The sequence below is a fragment of the Anguilla rostrata genome, chromosome 8 (genome assembly GCF_018555375.3).
Source record: "Anguilla rostrata isolate EN2019 chromosome 8, ASM1855537v3, whole genome shotgun sequence".
In the NCBI taxonomy this organism is placed as follows: Eukaryota; Metazoa; Chordata; class Actinopteri; order Anguilliformes; family Anguillidae; genus Anguilla; species Anguilla rostrata.
The window spans coordinates 53,438,572-53,463,216 of NC_057940.1; the positions used below are offsets into that span (position 1 = coordinate 53,438,572).

Sequence of the window (24,645 nt, forward strand, 5' to 3'; positions counted from 1 at the left end):
ATTACAATTTGAGGGTAATTAATTTGTCTGCACTTTGTCTTTTATGGGGTTGTAGTTAATTATTAAATCTTGGTATTTCGTAATCTGCTTGTAGACTGTAAAGTTTGCGATTTATCTCCGTCAATGGACTTTACAGACTTGCTGACTTCATCATGGGCGGAGACGAGTTCCAAGCTCACTTGAAGGAAAGATTACTTTCTGTTGGTCTTTAACTGGCACGTTAACTTTGCTTTGTGACAGAGGTAACCTGGCGAAGTGATCGAGATGTCGTACCTTCCAGCTTTGTTTAAGTATTTGGACGAACACCAGGAGACCTACGTTGAGGTAATGAATTGAAATGCAAAGTGAAGGAACGAGGCTTGTTTTAATTGTTTCAGGTTTCCCATTAATATATATTGCACAGTCATTCCTTTTTTATTAAGTCTGCGACTTTATGCACTTTGAGCGTAATTAGCCTAACTATTTAGGAAGGTGTCATCAATGAACTACTGAAATGTAGAACATGTTATACGTGGGTAATTCCATAGTAATGTAAATCTGAGCATGAAAATATTGAGTTACTTATTAATCAAACTTCTTTCCCATTTACCTTTGAGTAGTACAGTAACTAATTTTGTGCAGATTTGACCATTGTACCTACATTACATAGTATGACGCAAAGTCATAATTAAGGCTTTTTCGTTGGCCACCTATAGTGAGTTTTGGAAGTAGACTTGATTTTCTATTCACACCAACCCACCGGTGTTGTTTTTTTTATTTATTATTATTTATGAGAAGTGGATACAGAAATATGAATTCAATTTAAATGTGGTTTTTAGTTTTAAATTCTTCAATCTTTGAAAGCATGGAACTTATTTAGTGCCGCAGTTCACATAACAGAACGCTGCAACAGTGAAAAGTCAACACATAAATTAACACACAACCACAACAATTAATAAATGACAACATGTGATCGTGAAAGATTACAAATTTAACTAAATTCCTCACCAAATTACCGTGTTTTTCCTTAGGCGGCTACCTTAGCACTTATCTACCTTCTATTGCAATTTTATTGTTTGGCAAAGACCAACATAACACTGTCCTAAGTTATGCATTCTTTAGCTTTTTAAATTCAATTTAATTAATTTTTCCAAGGCCATGAATAACTACAAAATGAGTATTGTACCTTATCGACCCTGTGTGTTGTAGTTGTTCCAATGAACTTAATTTTCCTCACTTTGGATAAGAGTGTCTGCCAAATGACTGGAATGTAATTTTGTGGATAGGCCGGTTTGCCCGCAAACGTGCCCAAAATTATTTCTAAGTGGTTCAAGGCCAAAGGGCGGAATCCATTTAGCCTTCCGCCGGGCTTATTACTTTTTCCTCTGATCTTTATTACTTTCATCTGCTGATTCAACTACTTGGTAGCCAAAGGGAACTGTAGCCGTTTACAGAAATGAGGAACATGGTTGCAACATTTTAGTAATTTATTTGTAATGATAGCCTAATTTAAAGCAAAGAAACTAGAACAGTAGTCTTCAAGCTCTGTCCTGAAATATCAGCTTAATTTAATGAAAATCCTCTAGACTAAAATTAATTGGCCTTTGGGGGGTACTGTTATGTGATGCTTACCCTTTAAACAAATACACTTAATTTTGTGCCCGCAGGAAGCCAATGAATTTGCATGTGGGTGTTGCTTTTTACAGGTCCCAACTGGTTTGACATGAAGTGATGAAAATTGATGTGTCTGTTGATAGCTCCATCTTGAGGACAATCATTAATTGGCCCGATTTACACATTGACTGGCACTATAGAGCTCAATTAATTGAATTTTTAAAATTTAATGTGGACATTTGCAATTTGTATATGGGCTGCTTTTACTTTAACTTGAGTGAATTTTCTTAAATTTACATTACATGACATTTATTTGGCAGAAGCTTTTATCCAAAGCGATGTACAAAAGTGCATAACAAAGGTCATTGGAACAACTACAAAACACAGGTACGATAAGGTACAATACTCAATTTTTTACAGTTATTTATAGCCAAGAACACAAAGTCCAGTTCACACAGTGAACATTTCTCTGACCTAACCTGTGCTATTTTAAATTAAAATACTAGAGCAAAGAATAATCTGCCATCATCTGCATATACTGCTCCTAAATCTTGGTGTCAGGACAAGTGATGGACTCTTCAGTTGGAGAAAATGGCTGAGAAATTGGACCATAATTAACTTAATCAAACACAGGCTTACATTTGCTGAAATTCAGCTATTAAGTGTCGCATGTAGGCTATGTATGTTTCTTTGCAGTTTTTCCAAGTCTACCATAAGTTTAGTACAACTGATGTTAGCTTCGACGTTAATACTGTAGTATAGTTCAGTATGCGAAAGTGAAAAGTGAAGAGTAAAGTGTTTGTAGTTTGTGTCCTAAATATTTTTGATAATGTGGGAGCATGTAGCTCATGTCTTGTACGGAAGCCTAGCTCAGGTTTTGTGCTTGGCTTCTGGGTGATTATTCCACTTTTACAACTAGTTTCCAGCCCAGACCACTGCAGTTAGCCATTTAATTTGTAATTTTAACTTTAATTTGTATTCAGGAAGTTGGCTAACTATTCTGTCAAGCATGTACGTGAAATGCGCAGCAGCTATTTGCTAAAACAGTACCACCGGAGGAATGTTTCTGTCTTATCCAGAGCGACTTACATTGTATTCAGTTATACAGCTGGATATATACTGGAGCGATGCAGGTTAAGTACCTCGCTCAAAGGTACAATGGCAGTGTCCTACCGGGGATTCGAACCCATGACCTGTAGGTTACAAGACCAACTCCTTAGCCATTATACTACACTGCCGCCCGTCACAGGAACGTTGTGTTAATGCCTCTGGCGGCCTGGTCTTCCCACAGCGTTTGGCGCAATGGGTCGCTGTGCAGAGTGTCTCGGCCTGGCCGGAGAAGAGAGGGGAGATCAAGAAGATGATGGAAATGGCCGCCAAGGACATCGAGAAACTGGGAGGGACGGTGGAGCTAGTGGACATCGGCAAACAAAAGGTGAGATTGCAGGTGGCACCATTTAGGAGTGTTTTATTTCACTCTTCCCTTCAACCAGGGCACGGTAATGGTGTCCCAGATTCAAAATGGTTCCTATGTTTATATGACCGCAATTCAACACCAATCACTGAGATTTCATTACATTATTCTGACTATACACCATAAATAATTTTTGTCGGTAGAAATTACTACCCATCATATGCAATATACTATAGTTGGTAAAGCGTAATTCAGCATATTAACGTTGATGATCCCTATTATTTATTGAAAAGGCTAGCGTACTGACGGTAGCCTTTGACCGGAGATGTCCCAAAAAAAAGTCAATTTCAGCTTCCTTTTTTCAGCAACTGCCCCTCCCCAGCCACATCACCCACCCTAACCCCCCCCCCCTCCCCCCCTTAACTCTTACCCTAAAAAAAATTTTGGGGAAGTTCTGATCAAGTGACTGGCTTAAGAAGTCTTGAGTTCACCATTCCCACTGCTTCCTGTTTTACTGGCTGTGTCCTATTTTCTCCTTTTTTTTTTTTTTTACTTTTTGGTTTTAGCTTCCAAGTGGAGAAGAAATCCCACTGCCGCCGATTGTCCTGGGACAACTCGGTTCGGACCCGAGAAAAAAAACCGTGTGCATCTACGGGCACCTGGACGTACAGCCAGCCGCCGTCGAGGATGGTTGGGATTCCGAGCCCTTCACCCTGGTGGAGAAGGACGGTAATTACAATTTGCGTACAAATATCGGTGTCGCTGTGGTCATCGAACTTGGATAAAGTGGATTGAAGGATTGTACTATAGTGTTGGAATTGTTTTAGGATTTTTTTCCACATAATTTATTTTTGGACATTGACCATAACGCTTGAAATTGAACAACACACAGTGGCTTTTGTAGTCAACTAAAGAAAAAGAAAAAGAAAATAAAATAATGACTGCAATAAGAAAGAAAAAACAAAAAGAAAATGACACACAAAGCACCACCTGTGACAAAATATATTCTATGTAACCTATGACTGTCTTCTAGATTAGACTAACTTCTAGATCCCATGATCTCACCACTACATCCTCTTATACCCACATACACCTATAATATTATAGGGGTAGATGTAAAACAAATTTGTACTATGATTTGTATATCAAAAACCCCTCTTCCTACACATTGTGCATACCGTTATGCATGCATATGGACTAAAAAAAAGCAAGGATACAAGGGTACAGCCATTAATACAATTCATTTAATAAATTGAATCAGAAAAAGAAAAGGAAAAAGTAAATAAATATGTAACAAATATATATATATATATATAATATAGCTGCTGGCAGCAATTTGGGTGGTTCAAGCCTTGTCATTTTAAATCAAATTTATATTTACATGTCAGTGAATGAGGTCCTTCGGTCTGCATGTATTTTATGACTAACGATCCACATTATTGTGCCGTTCACGCTCGCCATTTTGAAAGTTGTCTGCTTTTCGTTTCGGCTGGTCTGTCGCAGGGAAGATGTACGGACGAGGCTCCACTGATGACAAGGGTCCGGTGCTCGCCTGGTTCAACTGCATCGAGGCTTTTCAGAAGATAAACCAGGTACCAGGCATAAAACTAATAAGGTTGTAACGGGGACTCACACAAGAAATTATAATCTTTGTATTTCTGTTTTGTTACTTGGAATGTTATGATCGACCCCCGAGTAGCCTTGGGCCTTTTTTTTTTTTTTTTTTACTGATTTGACTCCACAAAAATTGTGTCCAAATATTTAAGGACTGCACTATATATATAATATATATAGATATGCTATTTTATGTTGGCTTTTCTTTTAAGGTTGACATAGAAGGAAATTTGACGGTCTACAGTAAGCATTGTACAGTGTCATTTTCTGCAAGGGCAATGTAACCTATCAGAAACAAACCAAGGCATTTGCTCACCAATTCCCAGTGGACTGACCTAAAAGGAAGAACTTCTCTTTCATCACAGTTTCAAATTTCATTACAAATGTGGTCTGAGCAGTGATGGTTACATACCGAATGAACACCAGATTAAGTAAACCTGGAATAAAATGACCACATCCAATAAATGTACTGATGAATGTAATACAAATTATTTTTGATCAACTCTAGTATTTGTAAAGTTGTGTTTGAACCAGGGAACAAATCAGATGAACAGACTCCCAAGTTGTTGCGTTTCTCCGAAAGGATGGTCGCTAGTGCAGTGACGAGCCCCACAAATAGGAACCGAATGCTGACTGTGTGGTCTGACCAAGCTAGTGCAACAGGAGCTGGATGAGGCGGTGCATAATTAGCCTAATGTCGCCCAAGTAAAGATGCTTTCAGGTTCCAGGTTATTCCCTATCTCACTGTGGAAAAACTCTGCCTGCACCAACTGCACTAGAAGTGTACTCCCCCTGGCACAATGACAGCGCAACTCGGTTAGAGAACAGCATTGTGGGAAAAAATAATGTGTTTCAGCTTAGCAGTTATTCATAATGTCTTCATAATATATAATACTTAAGAGTGCGTCTTTAAAAAGAGGATTCATATTGAGGGTCGTTCTTTGGAAGGTTGACACCTTGTTTTGTCCTGTCTACATTTTGAAACAGGAACTGCCAATCAACATTAAGTTCTGCTTCGAGGGAATGGAGGAGTCTGGCTCGGAGGGGCTGGATGACCTGGTGTTTGCCAGGAAAGACTCCTTCTTCAAGGGCGTGGATTATGTCTGCATTTCGGACAACTATTGGCTGGGAAAGACCAAACCCTGCATCACATACGGCCTCAGAGGCATCTGCTACTTCTTCATTGAGGCAAGGTCCCCTTTTCCTTTTTAGCTGCGACCGCAGCTCTATAGCTCTGTCTGTCGGTCGGGTCGGTCGGTCGGTCGGTCGGTCGGTCGGTCCACAAAACTGTCCCACCCAGTTGCGGCCGCAGTTTTCACCCCAGGAAATTTGGCATGGAGGTTGGTCATGACCGAAGGTAGAGCTGAGTAACTTTCAGGCCGATTGACCAAGAGGGGGCGTGGCGATGGGCGTGGCCTATCACAAAAAGGCGCAGAACCCCCAAATGGATTCACAGACTTGCACAAGAATTAGTGGAAAGGTTGGTCATGAGCCAAAGAAGAGGTCACGTGTTTGCGTGAGGGTGTGTGCGTGTGGATGCATGCACACATGGATGCATGCGCGAGTGCGGTCGCAGCTATTGCGGATTCACGCTTGTTACTCACTCCTTTTGAGCGAACGTTTAAATGCCCTCCATTCTTCATCAAGTACGCAAATGTTTTTTTTTTTTTTTTTTTGTGATCCTGCCTCTGACTTTTATTCGTTTTTGACGTGGACCGTGTCACATTGTCCGCAGATGGAGTGCTCCGAGAAAGACCTCCACTCCGGCGTGTTCGGGGGCTCGGTGCATGAAGCAATGACTGACCTCATTGCGCTGATGGGTAAGTCGCAGAGTTGCGGAGGGCAGACCTGTTGCACGTCCTCTGAGAGATGTTGCTTCAGGTGAACTTGTGTTGAATTTATATTTTACGTTTATACTTACGGAATGTGTCCTGTTTTTGGAGTACAACGCAAACGTCAGGAGTAATTGTCTCATTCTTGTGAGTGCTGTCAAGCGTGGATGTGTGTCCAGATAGACAAGATGGCACTCTTAAATTGTAGACATGTTACTCTCGAAAATGTTTGTAATGTAATCTTGTGTTGTGTGTGTTGTACTCCGGGGTTTCTGTATGGGAAAAGCTCAAAAAATATATGCCCATGGGCATTCATGCTCTCGGTCAGACATCGCCAAAAACCATTGTCAGAACCAATTATCTATACGTATGCAGGTTTTTTTTTTTAAATCAATCCTTGCGTCAAAAAGAAGGTCTTGTCTTTTAATAGCGAAACGTGGATGTATGCTGTGATTTAGGTGTTTCCCCTTGCCTCGAGCTCCCATAATTCATTGCAAAGTCCATTACCGTTGAATTCCGTGAGATCAGATGGTGGTGAAGCGTGCGTGAATTTGGGCGGTTGTTTTGAACTTTTCTGCGCAGGGTCGCTGGTGGATAAAAAAGGCAGAATCCAGGTCCCGGGGATGTACGATGCCGTGGCCCCCGTGACTGAGGAAGAGCTGAAGCTCTATGAGAAGATCGACTTCGACATGGAGGAGTACTGCAGGGACGTGGGGGCCAGCAAACTGCTCCACCCCAGCAAGGTGCGGCTTGAATGACATTCACATTGCATTTATTCAGCTGACGCTTTTATCCGAAGTGACGTACAAAAAAGTGTGTGTCACGGTCATTGGAACGACTACAAAACACAGGTTCGGTAAGGTGCGGTACTCATTTCCGTACGGCTATTCGTAGCCAAGAACACAGTTCAGTTCACGCAGTGAACATTATTCTGACCTAACGTACGCCAGGTCAAACTAGGGGGAAGAAGAAGCTGCAGTACTAGGGCCAAAATACAAATTACTATAAGTGCTGGAATGGAGGTACACATGTAACATGAGTGGCATGAAAGGGGGGATTTTAAGTGAAATGATTCGCAGAGTGGTGGCAGTTAGTCCAGGTGTAGCCTGAAGAGATGAGTCTTCAGACCACGGCGGAAGATGGGCAGTGAGGTTTGCCTTTTCGTCCGTCCTTCTTTCTTCTCTGATAGTCCGTCCGTTGAGTTCACTTCAGGATGGAGATATTGGGAAGTATTTCGTGTAATTGAGCACTTCTGATGGAGACCCGCACAGTGTCTAGAGAAAGTTTTCAGCCATTATTTTTTGTGTTGTTGTTAATTTATTAGAGGGTCAAGCACAAAGTGCTGAAACCCTACTGTATTTATGTTAGGATTATTGTTATAATAATAATTGTTATTGTTATATTATTATTTTTTATTTATTTATTTTTTTTAAAATTATTATTATAATAAAGATTGTCAAAGTCTTTCCAGTAATAAAGTTATACAATGAATAAGGTAAAGAAAAAGTGATGAGCTTGTACACATACATGTAATGTGCACAGCAAGCACCTGTTGCCAAGTTGTGATGCTACAGCCCTTATCTTGCCACAATATAATTCCGTCCCTCAAAATAAACATTTACCCCTCTTCCTATAGGAACAAATCCTGATGCACCGTTGGAGGTACCCGTCTCTTTCTCTCCATGGCATCGAGGGGGCCTTCTCAGAAGGGGGGGCCAAAACAGTCATCCCCCGCAAAGTTATCGGCAAGTTCTCCATCCGCCTGGTGCCGGACATGGACCCCAAGGTCGTGGAGAAGTTGGTATGGCTTACCAGTAGACTGTGTAATTTGAGATGGTCCATGTAGATGGTCCAGTCTTATAAGCAAGAATATTTATTTAAGTTCAAAGTTTTCTCGTCTGCTTAGTATTGCAACTGCTTCTCTGCCAAAATGATACTACATGATTCTTCCACTGAGTGGGTATTGCTGGTCCTTCTAAATTTCTTTATAAGGGAGATTTGATTGAGCTCTTGGTTATGGCTTATCTTTTGATTTAATATATAAATAATTAATTGCGGATAATTGCGGATAGGTCTATTTGTGTGAAAAGAAAAAGGGTCAGGTAGAGGGATTTCTCAGCTTCTGTTCCTCAGTAAACGTCAAGGATACTAATGATGTCAGATCATTTCGATAAATGATAGGATTCATTTTAGGGCTGAGGACAATTACATTAAACAGTAATTTTACTAATGGAGCTGGTTACACAAATATTAGTTCACTAATTTTATTTAGCAGCATAGCAGCTGGTACCATATTGTTTTCAGTACTACGGTTTTCTTAATTTCTTAATTTTTTTTTTTTTTTTTTAAGAGGGACATTTTGTGTGGATTTGGGCTCAAAATTCGCTCTATGTCAGATTTTCCCGAAATCTTCCACGCAGGAGCTTCCTATAGTGGAAGGATGGCAAGGTCCATCTATTTATATAGCTATCTATCTGTCTATCCACTTTGGAGTTTTCTCACCTATACTTAATAGAAATTTGTCATCTTAATGTAAAGCTTGAATGAAGACATTCAGTCCTTTTGTGAGATTGAATGGGTTGGGGGAAATGTACAAAAATACAAGTTCAACACCTATGTGATATATTCATTGTATATGTTCTAATCAGGATTTCTTTGAGGTGTATTTAAGTGATAACTTATCATGGGGGAAATGCACTGGAGATTAAATGAGTTACAATTAAATTATCGCCCAATGCATGCTGGGATAGGCTCCAGCACCCCCCGCAACCCTGCTCAGGATAAGCGGATATAGATAATGGATGGATGGATGGATGGACAATTAAATTATAATTTGAGTAAGTACAATATGTGGGAGAGTGCAATTCAGTGTTTTACATACCATAGGAGTACAGCAGGCAGGAGAACCTATTTGATAAAACCAAATGGTCAAGTTTTATGTGTACATTTTTTTCTGCATTTTGTCATTTCTGTTTTCTTTTCTCGTCTCTTCCCCCCCCGCCCCCCCGTAAGGTGATAAGCCACCTGCAGGGTAAATTTTCTGAGCGGGAGAGCCCCAATAAGCTGAAGGTCTACATGGGCCATGGGGCGAAGGCTTGGGTGTCCGACTTCAACCACCCCCATTACATGGCTGGGAGAAAGGCCATGAAGACAGGTAGGGCTGTTTGTACGCACCGATCTGCCGACAGTCACGCACAGGCTGCCCTCCGTTTAAATCCGTGGGAGGGACCTTGCGCCGCATCCCGAACTTGAAGTACTTGAATCGCTTTTCACCACGCCCGGATACTCTGATATGCGTGTGAGATAAGGCACATTCCTCGCTTGCCCAGTCGCTAACTGACGTTAACTGAAATGGGCGGTCCGTGCCGAGATGAGGTGCGTGTAATCGCTCGTCCCAACCCGTGCGCGTAGATGGGAAACGTGAGTTAGCCTGGAGTTCCCATTCCATTGCCGTTTCTTTTATCAAAACTTTATTTAAAAACTTTTTTTTTTTTTTAATAAACATAATTCTGTTTTACAAGGCATGGGCAATTACTGTAACGATTTAAAGGGATACAGTTTCCCGAATCTTGAATGGAAAAACAATGCCACTTTTGACATTTAATTCAGCAAAAGCACTGCAAAATGCTGATCGTATGCTAAAGCTAACTGCAGTGCTAAATGTAAGTTAACTTATGCTAACCCAGAACCATAACAGAAGTTGTGAGGTTCCTGCAGCTAACGTCCGTATGAGAACAAAATCATGCTATAACTATTGTTAAGTGATTGCATGTGAAAGGAATGCTGGGGTGGGAACAGTAGGGAGGAAGTGGAGATGCGGTCATGCCAAGCTGTTGCTCATGCTAACCCACGTGCATTCCAAGAGACCAACGTATGCATTGAACTCATTTTATAAGCACCCATGTTCCATCGTGATTGCACAGCCTGGGCTATAAGTAGAATTGTAGGCTGGGCTATAAGTCAAGCTATTAAACAGTATATTTAGAGCTGAGATTGCATATTTTTCTGTATTTTTTCTGTATTGTTCTCCGCTTTTCTCATTTTCATTAGCTGCTGAGATTACATGGCAGCACAAAGTTTTGAATGGTTATGCTACTTGCACATTGCCCGCCCCCCCCCCGGTCAACCACCGGCTTTGGGCTACCATTGTCCACGTTTCATGTCTGTAAGTCTAAGTCATGGAAATTGTCCTTGAAAAGTCCTGGAAAATGATTTCCTAAAATGAGTGGGAACCCCTGTTTTTGTTTCCCCTGACTGTGGCCAGTGTTCGGAGTGGAGCCGGACCTGACCCGGGAGGGAGGGAGCATCCCAGTCACCCTGACCTTCCAGGAGGCCACTGGCCGCAACGTCATGCTGCTGCCCTTGGGTTCCTGTGACGACGGCGCGCACTCGCAGAACGAGAAGCTGAACAGGTGCACACCACGCTTTTCACCATTACTGCGTGTCCTCTTGGACCAGCACAGGCTCCCACTCAATAGCTACGCCAAATCCCCACGATGCTGAAAGTGTAATGGACTGCATTTATATAGCGCCTTTATCCAAAGCGCTTTACAATTGATGCCTCTCATTCACCCGTTCGCACACACACTCACGCACCGACGGTGAAAGGCTGCCGTGCAAGGTGCCAATCAGCTCGTTGGGAGCAACTAGGGGTTAGGTGTCTTGCTCAGGGACACTTTGACACGCCCAGGGCGGGGATCGAACCGGCAACCCTCCAACAGCCAGACAAACGCTCCTACCTCCTGAACTATGTGTGGCTGAAAACTTCAACGGTTTCTACTTCAATAGAAAAAAAAAACTCTGGTCTCTTAAATATTAGAAACAGGCTGAGCTGTAACATACCTTCTTAACTCAGTTATGTTCCGGTCAAATTCAGCTGATTTACACCTCCATGTGGCCATATATGGCTTGATGAATTTTTTTCCATACCAGGAATCTGAACAATGGTCTCGCACTTGACCGTTGTGAAGTTGAGGCACGGAACGTTGCAAAGTCAGAGACAGACAAAGTATGATCTCCATCTGTTCGACCATACCAGTTTGCCCCCACCCGACAATCGAGGGTGTTTCAGGCCTGGCTGAAAGGATTATGACTGGTTAGCACTTAAGTAAGACAAAGGAGGGAGGAATGAGTTTGTTCCTCCTCCATGTGCTCGAGAGGCTAATTTCAACCCTGCAGCAGTAGCCTATACTGGCCTACGCACAGAGCATTAGGTGTATTTCCGCCTCAGACCGAATCCTGACCATACCGAGTTCTGAACACGTTTCGGCAATGGACATCAGCTGAGAAGACAAATGCGCCACCTCCCTTTTCTCAGCCATAGTCCCCTCTCCAGAAATTATTTAGGTGCTGTAAAAAAAATGCATTACAATTTTTAATCTTATTTTAATTGAATGATGTTTTTTTTTTTTTTTTGGAGTTATATTGAAAATGAGTAAGTCTCACATTTTGGAAAATATGTGTGATCTTTTTTTCAGGTCTAACTACATCCTGGGAACAAAGATGCTGGGGGCTTACTTCCATGAAGTTTCTCAGCTAGAGTAAAGCCATCGTGCATGGATGGACTCCTATGCACACCTGAGGAGATGGCGTCAAAGTGTAGCTGACTGCTTTTTGATGCATATTAAATTCAACAGACCTCTGTTCTCATTCCTCTGAGTTTTTAGACCAAGTTCTGTGAAATCATCTAGTCATGTCTGAAAAATTGTGTGTCCTGTCTTTGATGTAGGAATACTGCCATATACAGAGCAGGTACAAACTGATCAGGAGTTTCCCAGTCTTCTTCCAGGCAGTCCATGTTGAATGTCCATTCTCATTCTTTTTCAATGTTGAGCCAGATGCAAAGGGATTCAAACTACAAATATTGATTAAAAAGGAAATTGTAACACCATTGCAGTGTATTTTTTTCAATGCGCTTCTTTCTGTTAGTTGTCAGATAGTTGTGATTCACCTTAAATGGGAATGACCCCTGTGCAGACCTGGGTCAAATTACGTAATCGTTTTGGATTCAAATACTTTTCAACACTTTGCTGATCTTGTCTGGTGTATTGTAACCAATGAAATACTCTCAAAAAAATTGCAAACCCCGCCTTCTGGTCATAATTGGCAGGCTGAATTACACCAGGCAAGATCAATAGACACAGAAAAGCATTTAAATCCAAAACAAAAATATGGATGTAACCCAGATCTGCCCCTGTGCATACATACTGATAACTGCTTGAAGTAGTGTGTTTGTTGAATTGATGAATTGTTCTTTTTTTACCAATACGCTACGCTATGTGAAACACACAAAATTTAAGGCATTACTTCCATGTGAAAGAATTGGTTGAACTGGCTGAATCACTCTCAAACCAAAGGCAGTGTGTTTGCTCAGCTGCTTGTTGTAGTAGCAGAACTTTTAAGTAGTATAATGTGTTTCTTTTCAGATGTGGTACACATTTTCCTGATACTCTCACTCTAACAGTGAGAGTATCCGGAAAATGGTGCAAGTTTTACCGCACTCCTGTTCACTTTTGCGAAGCTATTGAATTTTTTCTTAAGATAAATTCACCAAAATTAAGTCAAATTTTCCATATCCGATAGTTGTTTTTTGGCCAGTAGGGGGCCTCTAATGTGAGGTGTCGGTGTTATTGACCATTTTGGAGCATAGAACAGTTTCACACGCATGGTGGTGACCGAAAACAAGTACACTGATTAGAACAGCCACATCCCTGAAACGGAGAAAAAATATCTTGTCCCGATGGCAATCGAAGGAGAAATGGGGAAAACAGGGCCTTCATTTTTATCGAATATCATCGTCAAGTACCCCCCTTTGAAGCTAAGTGCAGATATTTTTGTGGCTCCTAGCCATTAAAAGAACAGACTGGCCTGATGGTATTTTTTATTACAAATTTAAGCATTCGTAGGTAGCATTAATAAGCAGTACCTTTTGTCTCCAGGCTGGGGGCAGTTCAGCCAGCCTGTGATAAATAAAAAATGTCAGCGGTCCTTCTCTCCAGTACAGATTTCTTCTGTCTGTGGCTTTTACGCACAATGCAAAATCTTGTTCTCATGATTGTTGGGACGTCTTAAATCTCTGATACATACAGCTAATTAATTGGTTGGCCTATTCTGAGTCATTTTTTGTTTGCTTCTCAGTTAATCCGTTAAATGGGGCAGCAGTGTTGTATAATGGGTAAGGCACTGGTCTTGTAACCTAAAGGTTGTAGGTTAAATTCCCAGGTAGGACACTGCTACCATTCCCTTGAGTAAGGTACTTGACCTGCATTGCTTAAGTATATATCCAGCTGTATAAATGGATGTAATGTAAATGTTATGTAAAAACTTGTGTAAGTCGCTCTGGATAAGACCATCTGCTAAAAATGCCTGTAATGTAGTGTTAATAGATTAATGGGTTTCAACGATCAATTGAAATAATTGCACAAAATTTGCATCCACAGTTGAGAAGCTATTGAATAGTTTTTTTTTTTAATTCATTAAATAGATGTGAAATTTCCAAACCTAAAAGCTGTAGTATGGTCTCAGTAGGATCCTTGGACTGTGGAGTAAGTTTAAGAGTTTTTATTCACGCTTATCGGAAGTTTTGACATTTTGAATCTTAGAAATTTCTTGTCGCTGTATTTTTTTAGACGGTCCCTAAACACTAAACGCGCTGAAGGATTCCCATAGATATCTTTTTCATTTACAGAAAGTAGTATAGTGGCGAAAAAAGGTTGTTGACTGCCTGTCTTAAGATGTTAGTGCCATTATTATACGTTTCGTTCGTCAGCTAATGAAACCGGAAAACCTAATATCCCAACAGGCCACTTCATTTACTTATGTGAGCTTATTAGTCTGTCATGGCTGACATTTAATCGACCACGTCCAAACACATGCTAATTTGTGAATGCCACATTAAGCAAATGTATGTTTTATAGCAGTGGTTCTCAACTCGGGCCAGAAAGGGCCGGTGTGGGTGCAGGCTTTTGTTCCAACCAAGCAGTTACACACCTAATTCTAGTAATCAACCTTTGGAGTCTTTACTAAGGTCCTTGATTAGTAGAATCAGGTGTGTAACTGCTTGGTTGGAACAGAAGCCTGCACCCACACCGGCCCTTTCTGGCCCGAGTTCAGAACCACTGTTTTATAGTCTTTGCGCGAAGATCAGGTCGGAGCGGTCTCTCTTCAGTTGACCTGTGCTGCATAATTAGTCGTGTCTATTGTAGTTCACCCAACGTCGCATACATAAAGTCGAGCAGGTCTGGAAAACACCTGCCGTCATATGAACTGACTCCCGTGGTCGGGTTTGATGAGCACAGGGGCGGAAGACGCCAATTTTACACGTGGAAATTAATTAGTGCAACCCCTGCAATAACATGATTGGGCGATTTTAGGCTATATATATTTTACTGCCACAGTTGCGCATGCTGTTTCTCCTGAAAGAAACGTATATATAAGTTTGTTTGTTTCTTTTTTTTTTTTTTTTGGTGAGGAAGGAGAAGAAAAGTATACTGCCTTCATGTCGTTGCACGCAAAACTTCTGTTGATCTTATTAGCCTGGTTAAACAGTAATGTTGCTCCAATGCGGTTAAGTAGAAACTCTCGGCATAATGGAACCGCAAGTAATAAATTGCGGCATTTGGCAGACCATTCTATGCACGATTCCCGTTCAACTTTTAATGGTGATCTTGATCAACTTCGAAGTGATGCGACCCTAGAGCGGGGAGAGCAGTACACTGGTCGGCATGTTAATAAGCTGAAGGAGAGTGCGAAATCTACAAGCCTAGGAATGCACAGGGATGGTGAACTAGGACAAATTGACTCGTTGGATCTCTCCCTTGCCTGCAATGATGCGCAAACAAAGCTGTCTCTGTCTGACGGACCACAGAGTAAAGGCAAGTACCTTTCTGATCTGTTAATTGCACAGGTGAGTTCCGACTAAGTTAATGGAAACTCGCTTGCTATGAGGGACAACTGGCAATAATTATCATTGTTTAAATGGGCTGTTTGTCTTGATGTACAACTTCTAGGGTCTCGAGGCTTTCTATCGCTGGATGTTCTGGAGTCCTGTGGTTATGCTGCATCTAAAGGACTGAAGAACGCCACTGTAGTTGTCAAAGACTGTGACGTTACACTTGCGGTAAGCCATCTTTCAGGAGGTTAAGGTAACATGTATGTATTTTTTTTTTTATAAACCGATTTGGAAGTTGGAACTCAGCTGGGTAAGAAGTTCAAGACTGCCGGCTGCAATGTTTATTGTAGAATCCATGTGTGTGTGCTGCAACCTGTTGTGTTTTGCCATGTGCCCCCCCCCCCCCCTTATAAATTCTTCCAGAATGGGTATTGCTCTACAAGGATGAAATATGAGACCATCGATGGACAGCTTGCTGATGTCACTTTACCCTGCACTGCACGTTCTCATCGCTCGCTCCCTAATCATCATCATCATCCCTCCGATGACCTATTCAGCTCTGACCAAGTACAGTCGGATAGTCCGAGCCCTACCCAAGAGTTCAAGTGTAACGTTCCTAGTCAAACAGGTAGATGGACGTGCTGGGTGGCTGCAGCAGTTGAAACTAAGCTTGTAACTTGGGTTGCTGGTGATTCCAAGTGGGGTCCTACCCTGTAGCAAAGCTTAACCTGTTGCTGCTGAATGGATTGCATCAAAAATCTGCCTTCAAGTGTCAATTTCAACATTAAATCTTCACTGCATCCCTGAAACAATTTCCTCCCCTCCAATAGGACTCGTCACTCCACGATGCAGGATTGACCAAAATCAAAGGATACAATGTGGTGCCAGTGGGATATCTTCATCGGAGTGCTATGATAAAGGCTGCTGTTTTGATTATGACGATAATTTGTGCCTATACCCTCTGAATGGTAAGTGCCTGCCCTTCTCTCCACCCCCCCCCTTTCCAGTGTGCATCTCCCTGTTGATTGTTGATTCTTGGACCAATCCGTCTCTTCTCCAGAGTGCACCGCCGATAGACACTTTGTCTTTGTGGTTCTTGGCAATCTCAGTGACTTTTCCCTGGACCTCACAAAGCTCAAGACTTCTGGGGCTTCTGATTGCCTGCCGAGAATCATCACTGCAGATTTTGCAGTATTTTTCTTCCCCACCACTGATTGTGGAGCTCGCACATATGTACGTATCTGCTGGCGCTTCAGGACTTCAAGTTGGCCACTGGTGCTGGCCTCTGAGTAGCCTGTCACTGTCCTTACAGTTTGTAGTGTTCTCTGTCCACTAGCAAGTGATTTTGCATGAATTGGATTAACATTTCATGACTGAAATTACATCGACTTGATTTGGGTGAAACCATGGCTAAACCAAATTTTTTAAACTGGCATGTATTAAGTACAGATTTGTATGACACTTCCATTTTTCTTAATTAGAAATTCTGTCTTCTAGTCTATTCTTGCATCTAGTACTGAAACTAAAATTAAGTGCAGGTGTTATCATTTTTGATGGTACTAGAAACTGACAAATGGCTATTTTGGTTGGTTTGTTGGCTTTTTTTGGTTTCTCTAGGATTCCAAAGTAATTTTGCCTGGTCACCAAGTTCAGATATTGGACTCTTGGCCAGTTTTGATATGAAACACTTGCCTGAACTTCAGATGGGTTAATGTGAGGTTCTGTGCCATTGGGGCACCTTTGACACTGGCTGATTACAGTAAATGCTGCATTTGTGCTTTGAATGCAATGGAAATGACTGAATTCACTGATTTGGTGTAATCAAAGCTAAGCTTATGTGGCTCATTTCCACAGGATATAGGGGAGTCTACCATCTCTTCTGTGGAAGTATTGACTTCCCTTTCACACACGCCTGCGATTTCTGGTAACATCTCAAGAGACCTGCAATTCAGGTAGCTCTTCACAAACGCTGGGGATTCTTTCCCTGCTACCACCCCAGATCCTGAATGTAATGGACCAAACCAACTTGTTACGTTTGTATTCAAGTCGAGTCTTCCTTTCTTTCAACAGGCTGATGGTGGAATGCCGCTATGCCAAAAGTCAACTGCTTGACGTGTCCAGCAGTGTCACCGCTGGCTTCATGGTGAAGAGTCCCACTCTGTTTCCAATGGTCCAGTCTGAGGGGATATTCAGTGTGGAACTTAGAATTTCAAAAGGTATGCCCATTTTATTTTAATTTCAGACAATTATCTACAACTAATTGTGTTGCACTTTCTCCCCCCCCCCCCCCCCCCAATTCAATGTTTCCAGATGCTGCCTATAGCCACTTCTATCCTTCGTATCATCCACCCCTGCGTGTTTTACTGGGAAAGTCTGTGTACCTGGAAATTCGTTTGAAGTCCCCCAAACCTGTAGCAACACTGCTGGTGCATTACTGCATAGCCTATCCCAAGTCGGCTACAAAGGCGTTGGTTCTGTTGCACAATGGGTAAGGACAGATTGGTGTGGTAAATGTGTGTCTGGAGGGGAGAGAAATGGGCTTTACAAGCAAATATCTTTCCAGATGTCCCAACCCCGTAGACAACAGTGGTGTCCTCATTATTGGCCTGCCAGGAAACAGACATGAGCGTCGATTTGAGGTCAAGGCATTCCAATTCATGGTTGCCCCAGATGAATACCTTGATGAACAGGTGAGTGAACTTGATGCATGACTTCCTTGGTGGGAAGGCACATGTGTTAAAGGGTGCTGACATTCTAAATAAGTCTACATTTTGAGATTGACGTTCTATTGTGTTGGACTAGGGTTTGAATTCAATGAATGAACCCCAACAGACATCTTGTATAGGTGTCCAGTTTGAATAACTGGCTAATGAAAGTACTGAACTCGATTGGCCTCTAGATCTACTTCCTGTGCTCCACGGAGTTGTGTTTCCACACGGGAAGTACTTGTGAAGAAGGCTGTTTCGTAGTTGGTGAGTACCATTTTAAGGCTCCGTCCAACTTTAAAAAAATTTTTTTTTTTTAAATCCTTTAATTTTATTTTGCCCCCTCCCAGCACCCTGAAGGCTTAATGGGCGCACATGTCAAGATTCCTTGTTTCTGCTGGATTCCTCTTGTAGCAAGAATGCTAATAAACAATTTAATAAACCTTCTCTTGTCTACTTAGTATCCACTGAATTAAGGGTGCATTTTCAGCATTACTGTGTTGCCATTAACTTGTTCTGATGGCAAGAAATTGGAGGTTAAGATGACCTAGCAGGCAACATGGAGGCTAATTTGTGGGTAAGTGGCAGCATGACATGCTATATAAACACTGAATATATTGGAACTACTGAAGTTAGTGTCTTGGCTAAAATACTTTAGCTCTGGTTTTTAATCTCAGGCCTGGGTGATTACTGTGTTGGTTTTCATTCCAGCTATTGCCATTCCATAATTTTTGCGCCTGCTTTGTTGCCTGGATTATTTAGTCTTAAATGCCGTTGTCCAATTGCTACACATGCCATGAATAAGTCCGATTCTGCCTGTGTCAGTGTTTAATCGCACTAGTTCATAGGGTGCTTCGGCTTCCATAGCTGCAGTCTGTTCTGTCCCTACACTGTACACGCAAATAAATGTTATGGCTCCTAACTAAGACATGTGTGCAGTACATTACACTGCCTATTGCCTTGCATGGCAATTACATAAGGGATAAAACTAACCAGTCCAAATTTTAAACATTGCGTTGAATCAATATAGACTGAACACCACTGCACATTTCTTCCCCCCGCCCCCAAAACTTTAAACAATACAGGTTTGGCTAATTCTCTATTCCTTGCAGTACAGCACAATCAGTGGGACCGATTCTTCAAAGCATGTGCAGATATTTGATTATATAACTGATAATTTGACTGCCTTATTAGTAGGGGTGTAGTTGTTGGTTTAACGGTCTACTGACTTTTAGCTTCTGGGAAATGTCTGTATGCCATTGTCCAATGTCAAGTATCTATTTGTCACAACTATTAGCAATAGTTTTGCTGATCAATTTGTAAGGTCAGCTAGCTAAAGAAGAGAACAAAGGGGTCCTAGCTGCATTAAACTTAACAGGATGCTGTGTAAACCTTAAAGTGGATCTCAGGAGAACTGAAAACGGACCAGAACAGAAGGGGAGACTAGTTGCAGCTCGGGAGCTGAAATTGATAACTGACATACTGGTCACCAATCAACACCCTGAGCCGACCAGAGGAGGATGGGTTTCCCCCTTGAGCCTGGTTCCTTCCGAGGTTTCTTCCCATCTGCCACGGAGTTTTTCCTTGCCACTGTTGCCTTGGGCTTGTTCCTGTGGGGGTTTAGGCCAGGGTTGTCTAAAGCGTATTGTGACAACTGCTGTAAAATGCGTTATACAAATAAAATTTGATTTGATTGAAGGAGATTGGTGATAATTTTGTAACTGAGGGGCTCATTGTACACACTCATTTGACAGGCCTCAAGTGTTTTTCAAGGAGATTTGTTGGCTTTCTGATGGTGCCAGCCTGTCAGTTTAAATTGGGTCACTGTGCTTTCAGTTTTTAAAAATATTTATATAGCAGTGCTAGTGCTAAAAGGCAAACCTCACTGTCTGCAATTATCAAAATAACATTGATATTGAACAACGACTGTGTAAATATTATCAATAACACATCAGACCAATATCTGCATTGCATTTTCCCCTCTGCTCTTGTGTGTTTTATTAAAAATTAAAAAAAATGCAGAATGCTGTTAACAACTTCTGCATCTGATATTAACCTATGGAACGCAAACACGTGATCATGTGAATAAAATTAAACGGAAAATACTGAATCAATCTTTCGTTTAAAAAAATCACTAAGCAATGCACGCCTGTAAACTCTGGCAATTCAATCACAGCAGTCTAGATCCAGGACTGTCTACATTGTAGACAGGCATGTCAAACATACGGCCCGCGGGCCGGACCCGGCCCGTTGGATGATTTAATCCGGCCCGGCATAAATTTCTGAGTATGTCAAAAAAAGAAGCGAGTCTCTAGCTTATTTCTATCAAAAGTTATGATTTTTTAAAATAAATACAAACCAAATGCTCCCTCCGGCCGCGGGAGGGCAGTAAATGTGTAAAAGAGCTCACGTCCAGCATGCGGCATTGACACGAGTTAGTACTAAAAATAAACCGGCAATCTTGCTTCACAATTCACCACTACTAAACAAGTTATCGGTCAACACACCCTTCCCAAAATGGCACTGTCAAAAAAAAGAAAAGTGGACACGGAGTGCTTCTTTGAGCTACGAGGGTAAATTAGACAGTTCATGGAGAAGAAGGGACGCCCAGTAAAGGAACTTAAATGCAAGGAATGGGTGCAGGATCTTGCGTTTATGGTTGATATTACACAACACTTGAATACACTTAACACTACATTGCAGGGCCGTAACAGAGTTGTCACTCAATATTACGACAGCATAAGTGCGTTCAAGATGAAACTGTCACTGTGGGAGACGCAGCTATCCAACGGTGACACCGCGCATTTCTCTTGTCTCACAGCTGTGCGTCCGGAGGCACCAGACCGTCCCGATAATGATTTGGAAAAATATAAAGACAACATAACAGATTTGCTGCGAGAGTTTGAGCAGAGGTTTCAGGTATTCAGTGAACTTGAGAACAAATTTGGCTTTTTTCGCTCGCCATTTACAGTGAAGCCTTCTGATATGCCAGCTGACATTCAACTCGAGCTTATTGACTTGCAGTGCGATTCCGCTATGAAGGATAAATTTGGGTCCGTGGGATTGGATACGTTTTATCAATATCTCGTGCCAGGTTACCCCAAAATAACAGCCATGGCTGCAAAGGTTCTATCCATGTTTGGGACTACTTATCTTTGTGAACAGGTGTTCTCCGTAATGAACAATAATCAAACAAAGCAGCGCTCAAGGTTAACAAATAAACACTTGAATGACATTGTTAAATGTGCTGCTACTCAGGATTTGACACCTAATATCGATACACTTGTGAAGGCAAAAAGATCCCAAGTTTCAGGAGCCAGCAGCAGCAAGTAGACTGCAGGAGTGCAGTAAGAGAGAAAAAAAGTGTGATGACACGAAATTTGTTTGCACTCATGAATACAGATCATTAAAAATAAGATTAATCTGGTTTCATATTAAAGACAATTAATATTGTGCAGTATATTCTCAGCTTCAGTAGGCCCAGCCTAGTAGTTTGATCTGATGTAGTCTAATCTTATTGCCCATGCACGGCTATAACTTTTATTTTGTATTTCTTTTTTATTTATTTCAAAGCAGTATGACAATTAAGGCGAAAATATTTTTTTCATAGCTCCCACTTGAGTTTGTTTAGTGTGGTGAGTTGGTTCAGGTGTAAAACTGCATTCACTTAACTGTTAAAATAAACCAGTTGTTAACACATTCACCGCCTAACATGAAATCATTTTTTTTTTCCATTGTTGGTGAATAAATGTGTTGTGCTTAGAAAAGATCCCTTGTCATCCGTGATTATAATATGTAGGGTAGGCTACAAATGTAGGCTGAATGATAAAGCATAGTACTGAAAAACAAAGCTAAATATTTGGAGTTGACATTCTTTTACTGATCCGGCCCACCCGAGAACAGAAAGTCTGGATCCGGCCCCAGAGCCAAACTGAGTTTGACATGCCTGGTCTACAATGTATATGCATGCCTCATTTATATGCATTATCAGTTATTCATATTACTTTTGTGATACTTTGTAACACAAAAGTCTGATCACAAGGTGTTCAGATGGTAAGATGAAAACACAGGGCCAATTTACTTGAAATAATTTGGGAAATGTTGGTTAGCAGCATTGCTATGGAATAAAGCATGTTTAATTTGTGTGCGTTTAGAGCCAATATTGTTTCTTGTAACTTGGCTTAATTTTGATATCGGTACTTCTAGTGGCAGGCCTAGATTTGCAAATCTTAATTTGCTTTGTTGGTGTTTTTCTTCAGATTTTGTTTACTCGACCAGCGGAGGGCAGTAAAACGAATCGTAGCTTCTAAAAAGACGAAAATCGCACAAGAAGAAGAAGCAGACCCGGAAGCAGAGCCCAAGTCATTAGTACATGCTCTTTGACACAAACCTGATTGGTTGTTAGCCAGTTAACGCAAAGAAACTTCGGGTATGTCCAGCGTTGCTCATAGTATACCTCCCTGCTGAGGGAATGCATATATTATACATGTCTTTCATTCATACCCCGCTGGGTGACATCAACCCAGAGCACACGATTGCGAACTGCTCTGTGCCGCTGGAAACAAAATGCTGGAAGGCTGAAATACTTTTACCCAGGACGGTAAGTTAGAGGGTCAGTGAGCAGCTGGGGTGCAAGAGACATTGCTCACTAGGAAGGGATAATTGACAAGGAGGATCAGGGGAACAGTATTTATCATGGAATTGTTCAGTAATTGTGCTTACAGCGAACGTTGCGCTTACGGAAATAACACACGAGTATTTACTTGGTGCAGTAAAGGTTTGTTGGGAAAAAAACTATTGTCTGATGGCATGCCTAATATAGCATAGGGCAGGCTACTAATATATTCGTTTACTTAACTTACGTATGTGGCTATTGTAAATCTACACTTGCGAGTCTGCAATCAAAACCGTATAACTGTAATAGCTATAGACGTCAAGCAACAATTTATATAAAAAAAACCATAAAATTACGAGTTGCTTAAGCTTTCATGTATATAAAAAATAAAAACACGACCACGAAACATATGGAAACTTGCCTTTGGTAAAGCAGGTTTGTAATGCAATTATTCATGCCCTGTTATACATACATAATCATTTTGTTGTTTCCTGAAAAAGAAATGAAATGATTACATTTAATATAGACCTTAAAAACTTTTCTGTTTTTTTCTACAGGTTTGAAGATCTTGCTTGCACGGGATGGCCTGTATATCAGCAACGCTCCGCTTTACCAGAGGATCATTTCTAATGAATCAGCAGGGCCCTCTTCAGTTGGTCGCTCGTTTTCCCACATTGCACAGCTCAGCCCGCAACAATAGGCCATTCGTTTCGGGAACAGCTTCCAACGATGAGAGTGGCAATTCGGGAACGGAGAACACGTCCCTGGTGGAGAATCTCGCCACGATGGGGGTGGATGTAAAAATGGTGCGACAACGGCAGCCGGGCGTTTTGAGGAAGGCCATTACCAACGAGCGGGGCCTCGCCCACTTCCTGCAGAGCAAGGGGGCGAGCCGCGAGATCGTGGCCGGGATCATTTCTCGGTACCCGCGCTCCATCACGCGCTCCGGGCCGCACCTGGAGGAGCGGTGGGAGCTGTGGAAGAGCATCTTCAAGAGCAACGGCGAGATCGTGAACATCCTGGAGCGCTCCCCCGAGTCCTTCTTCCGCTCCAGCGACAACAACAATCTGGAGAAGAACATCGTCTTCCTGGGCTCCCTGGGCCTCAAGTCCAAGGACTTGCACCGGCTGCTGACCACCGCGCCGCGCACGTTCTCCAACAGCGTGGAGCTGAACCGGCAGATGGTCGAGCTCCTGCGCGACGTGTGCACCAGCCTGGGTGGAGATCAGCCGGAGCAGTTCGTGAAGACCGTAATCTCTCGAAACTTGTACATCCTGATACGCAGTACCAAGCGCATCAAGGCCAACGTTGTTTTCTTGCAGGAAACCCTGGGGCTAAGCGACGCAAAGCTTCTGGACCTGTTGCAGGGGCACGGTGCTGAGATATTGGACCTCTCAAATGAGTACCTCAAGAGGAACTTCAAAAACGCGGAGGAAAAACTAGCTTTGCTCGGCTGCGACAAAAGCGACGTTAAAAAACTGATCATCAGCTACGCTCCAGTTCTTTTTATCTCTCCTGACAACCTGAAGAATAAACTAGACTGCCTGGTTGAAGGAGGGGTGCACATCGCACAGATACTAGAGAGGCCGAAGGTCTTGGACTTCAGTGTTGAGAACATGAAGAGACGTTTGGCTGACCTTCAGCGGATTGACTATGACTTCAGGAAGAATGGGATTGGCATTCTGGACACCAGTCGAAAACGATTTGATGCAAAGTTAGAGCGCCTGTCTGTTTTTCAAGAGTAAATTATGTGAACATTGTGCCTTTATGAAATAAAAACATTTCTGCACTATAATCAGGCCGTTTTGATATTTGATGTGTCATTGTGTGACACCGATTTGCTTTCATGGTGTAACATCAACTTGAAGACACAATTTAGATCCAAGCTTCTTTCTCAAAACATAATGTCATTTAAACTATGTCGAAGGGGAATTCCACCGCAAAACAACATTAACCTCATTTAACACACCAAGGCATAACTG

At 41.9% G+C, this 24,645-nt stretch overlaps 3 protein-coding genes across 7 annotated transcripts in view; all 3 read left to right on the forward strand.

Annotated features, from left to right (window-relative positions):
* Positions 1-12,343, forward strand: part of LOC135262055 (cytosolic non-specific dipeptidase-like) — a 12,652-nt gene extending 309 nt beyond the window's left edge. The window contains exons 1-12 of one of the 2 annotated variants that reach the window (XM_064348845.1): positions 1-14; positions 241-324; positions 2,885-3,028; positions 3,574-3,736; positions 4,511-4,599; positions 5,609-5,809; positions 6,357-6,441; positions 7,036-7,196; positions 8,090-8,254; positions 9,466-9,607; positions 10,718-10,865; positions 11,931-12,343. The exon at positions 1-14 is cut by the window's left edge and continues 246 nt beyond it. In XM_064348845.1, coding sequence (XP_064204915.1) covers positions 265-324; positions 2,885-3,028; positions 3,574-3,736; positions 4,511-4,599; positions 5,609-5,809; positions 6,357-6,441; positions 7,036-7,196; positions 8,090-8,254; positions 9,466-9,607; positions 10,718-10,865; positions 11,931-11,997 — 1,425 coding nt within the window. In that variant the 5' untranslated portion in view covers positions 1-14; positions 241-264 and the 3' untranslated portion in view covers positions 11,998-12,343. The remainder of the gene's footprint in view (positions 15-240; positions 325-2,884; positions 3,029-3,573; positions 3,737-4,510; positions 4,600-5,608; positions 5,810-6,356; positions 6,442-7,035; positions 7,197-8,089; positions 8,255-9,465; positions 9,608-10,717; positions 10,866-11,930) is intronic. The other variant, XM_064348846.1, reaches the window with a different exon arrangement.
* Positions 12,344-14,850: 2,507 nt separating this feature from the next.
* Positions 14,851-18,495, forward strand: LOC135262064 (zona pellucida sperm-binding protein 4-like). The gene is made up of 11 exons (XM_064348874.1): positions 14,851-15,326; positions 15,462-15,571; positions 15,767-15,971; positions 16,174-16,311; positions 16,404-16,576; positions 17,198-17,295; positions 17,414-17,559; positions 17,654-17,831; positions 17,907-18,033; positions 18,243-18,315; positions 18,399-18,495. Exons 1-11 carry the CDS (start codon positions 14,951-14,953, stop codon positions 18,404-18,406), a joined length of 1,632 nt encoding a protein of 543 aa, XP_064204944.1. The 5' UTR covers positions 14,851-14,950; the 3' UTR covers positions 18,407-18,495.
* Positions 18,496-18,540: 45 nt separating this feature from the next.
* Positions 18,541-24,458, forward strand: LOC135262069 (transcription termination factor 1, mitochondrial). Of its 4 annotated transcripts, XM_064348885.1 has the most exons (4): positions 18,541-18,625; positions 22,308-22,648; positions 23,221-23,900; positions 23,986-24,102. In XM_064348885.1, exons 3-4 carry the CDS (start codon positions 23,245-23,247, stop codon positions 23,999-24,001), a joined length of 672 nt encoding a protein of 223 aa, XP_064204955.1. In that variant the 5' UTR covers positions 18,541-18,625; positions 22,308-22,648; positions 23,221-23,244; the 3' UTR covers positions 24,002-24,102. The 4 variants fall into 4 exon arrangements, with proteins under 4 accessions (XP_064204955.1, XP_064204952.1, XP_064204953.1 ...); XM_064348882.1 differs by lacking the exon at positions 18,541-18,625 and having other exon boundaries at positions 23,221-24,458; XM_064348883.1 differs by lacking the exon at positions 18,541-18,625 and having other exon boundaries at positions 22,308-22,477; positions 23,221-24,458.
* The last annotated feature ends 187 nt before the right edge of the window (positions 24,459-24,645 follow it).

Bases quoted from the DNA above. Each gene is read 5' to 3' on its own strand.
- LOC135262069 (XM_064348882.1), top strand. From the start codon at position 23,245: ATGGCCTGTATATCAGCAACGCTCCGCTTTACCAGAGGATCATTTCTA.
- LOC135262064 (XM_064348874.1), top strand. From the start codon at position 14,951: ATGTCGTTGCACGCAAAACTTCTGTTGATCTTATTAGCCTGGTTAAAC. The intron at 15,327-15,461 runs GCAAGTACCTTT...TACAACTTCTAG, and splicing joins TGACGGACCACAGAGTAAAG to GGTCTCGAGGCTTTCTATCG. The intron at 17,296-17,413 runs GTAGCTCTTCAC...TTCTTTCAACAG, and splicing joins TCAAGAGACCTGCAATTCAG to GCTGATGGTGGAATGCCGCT.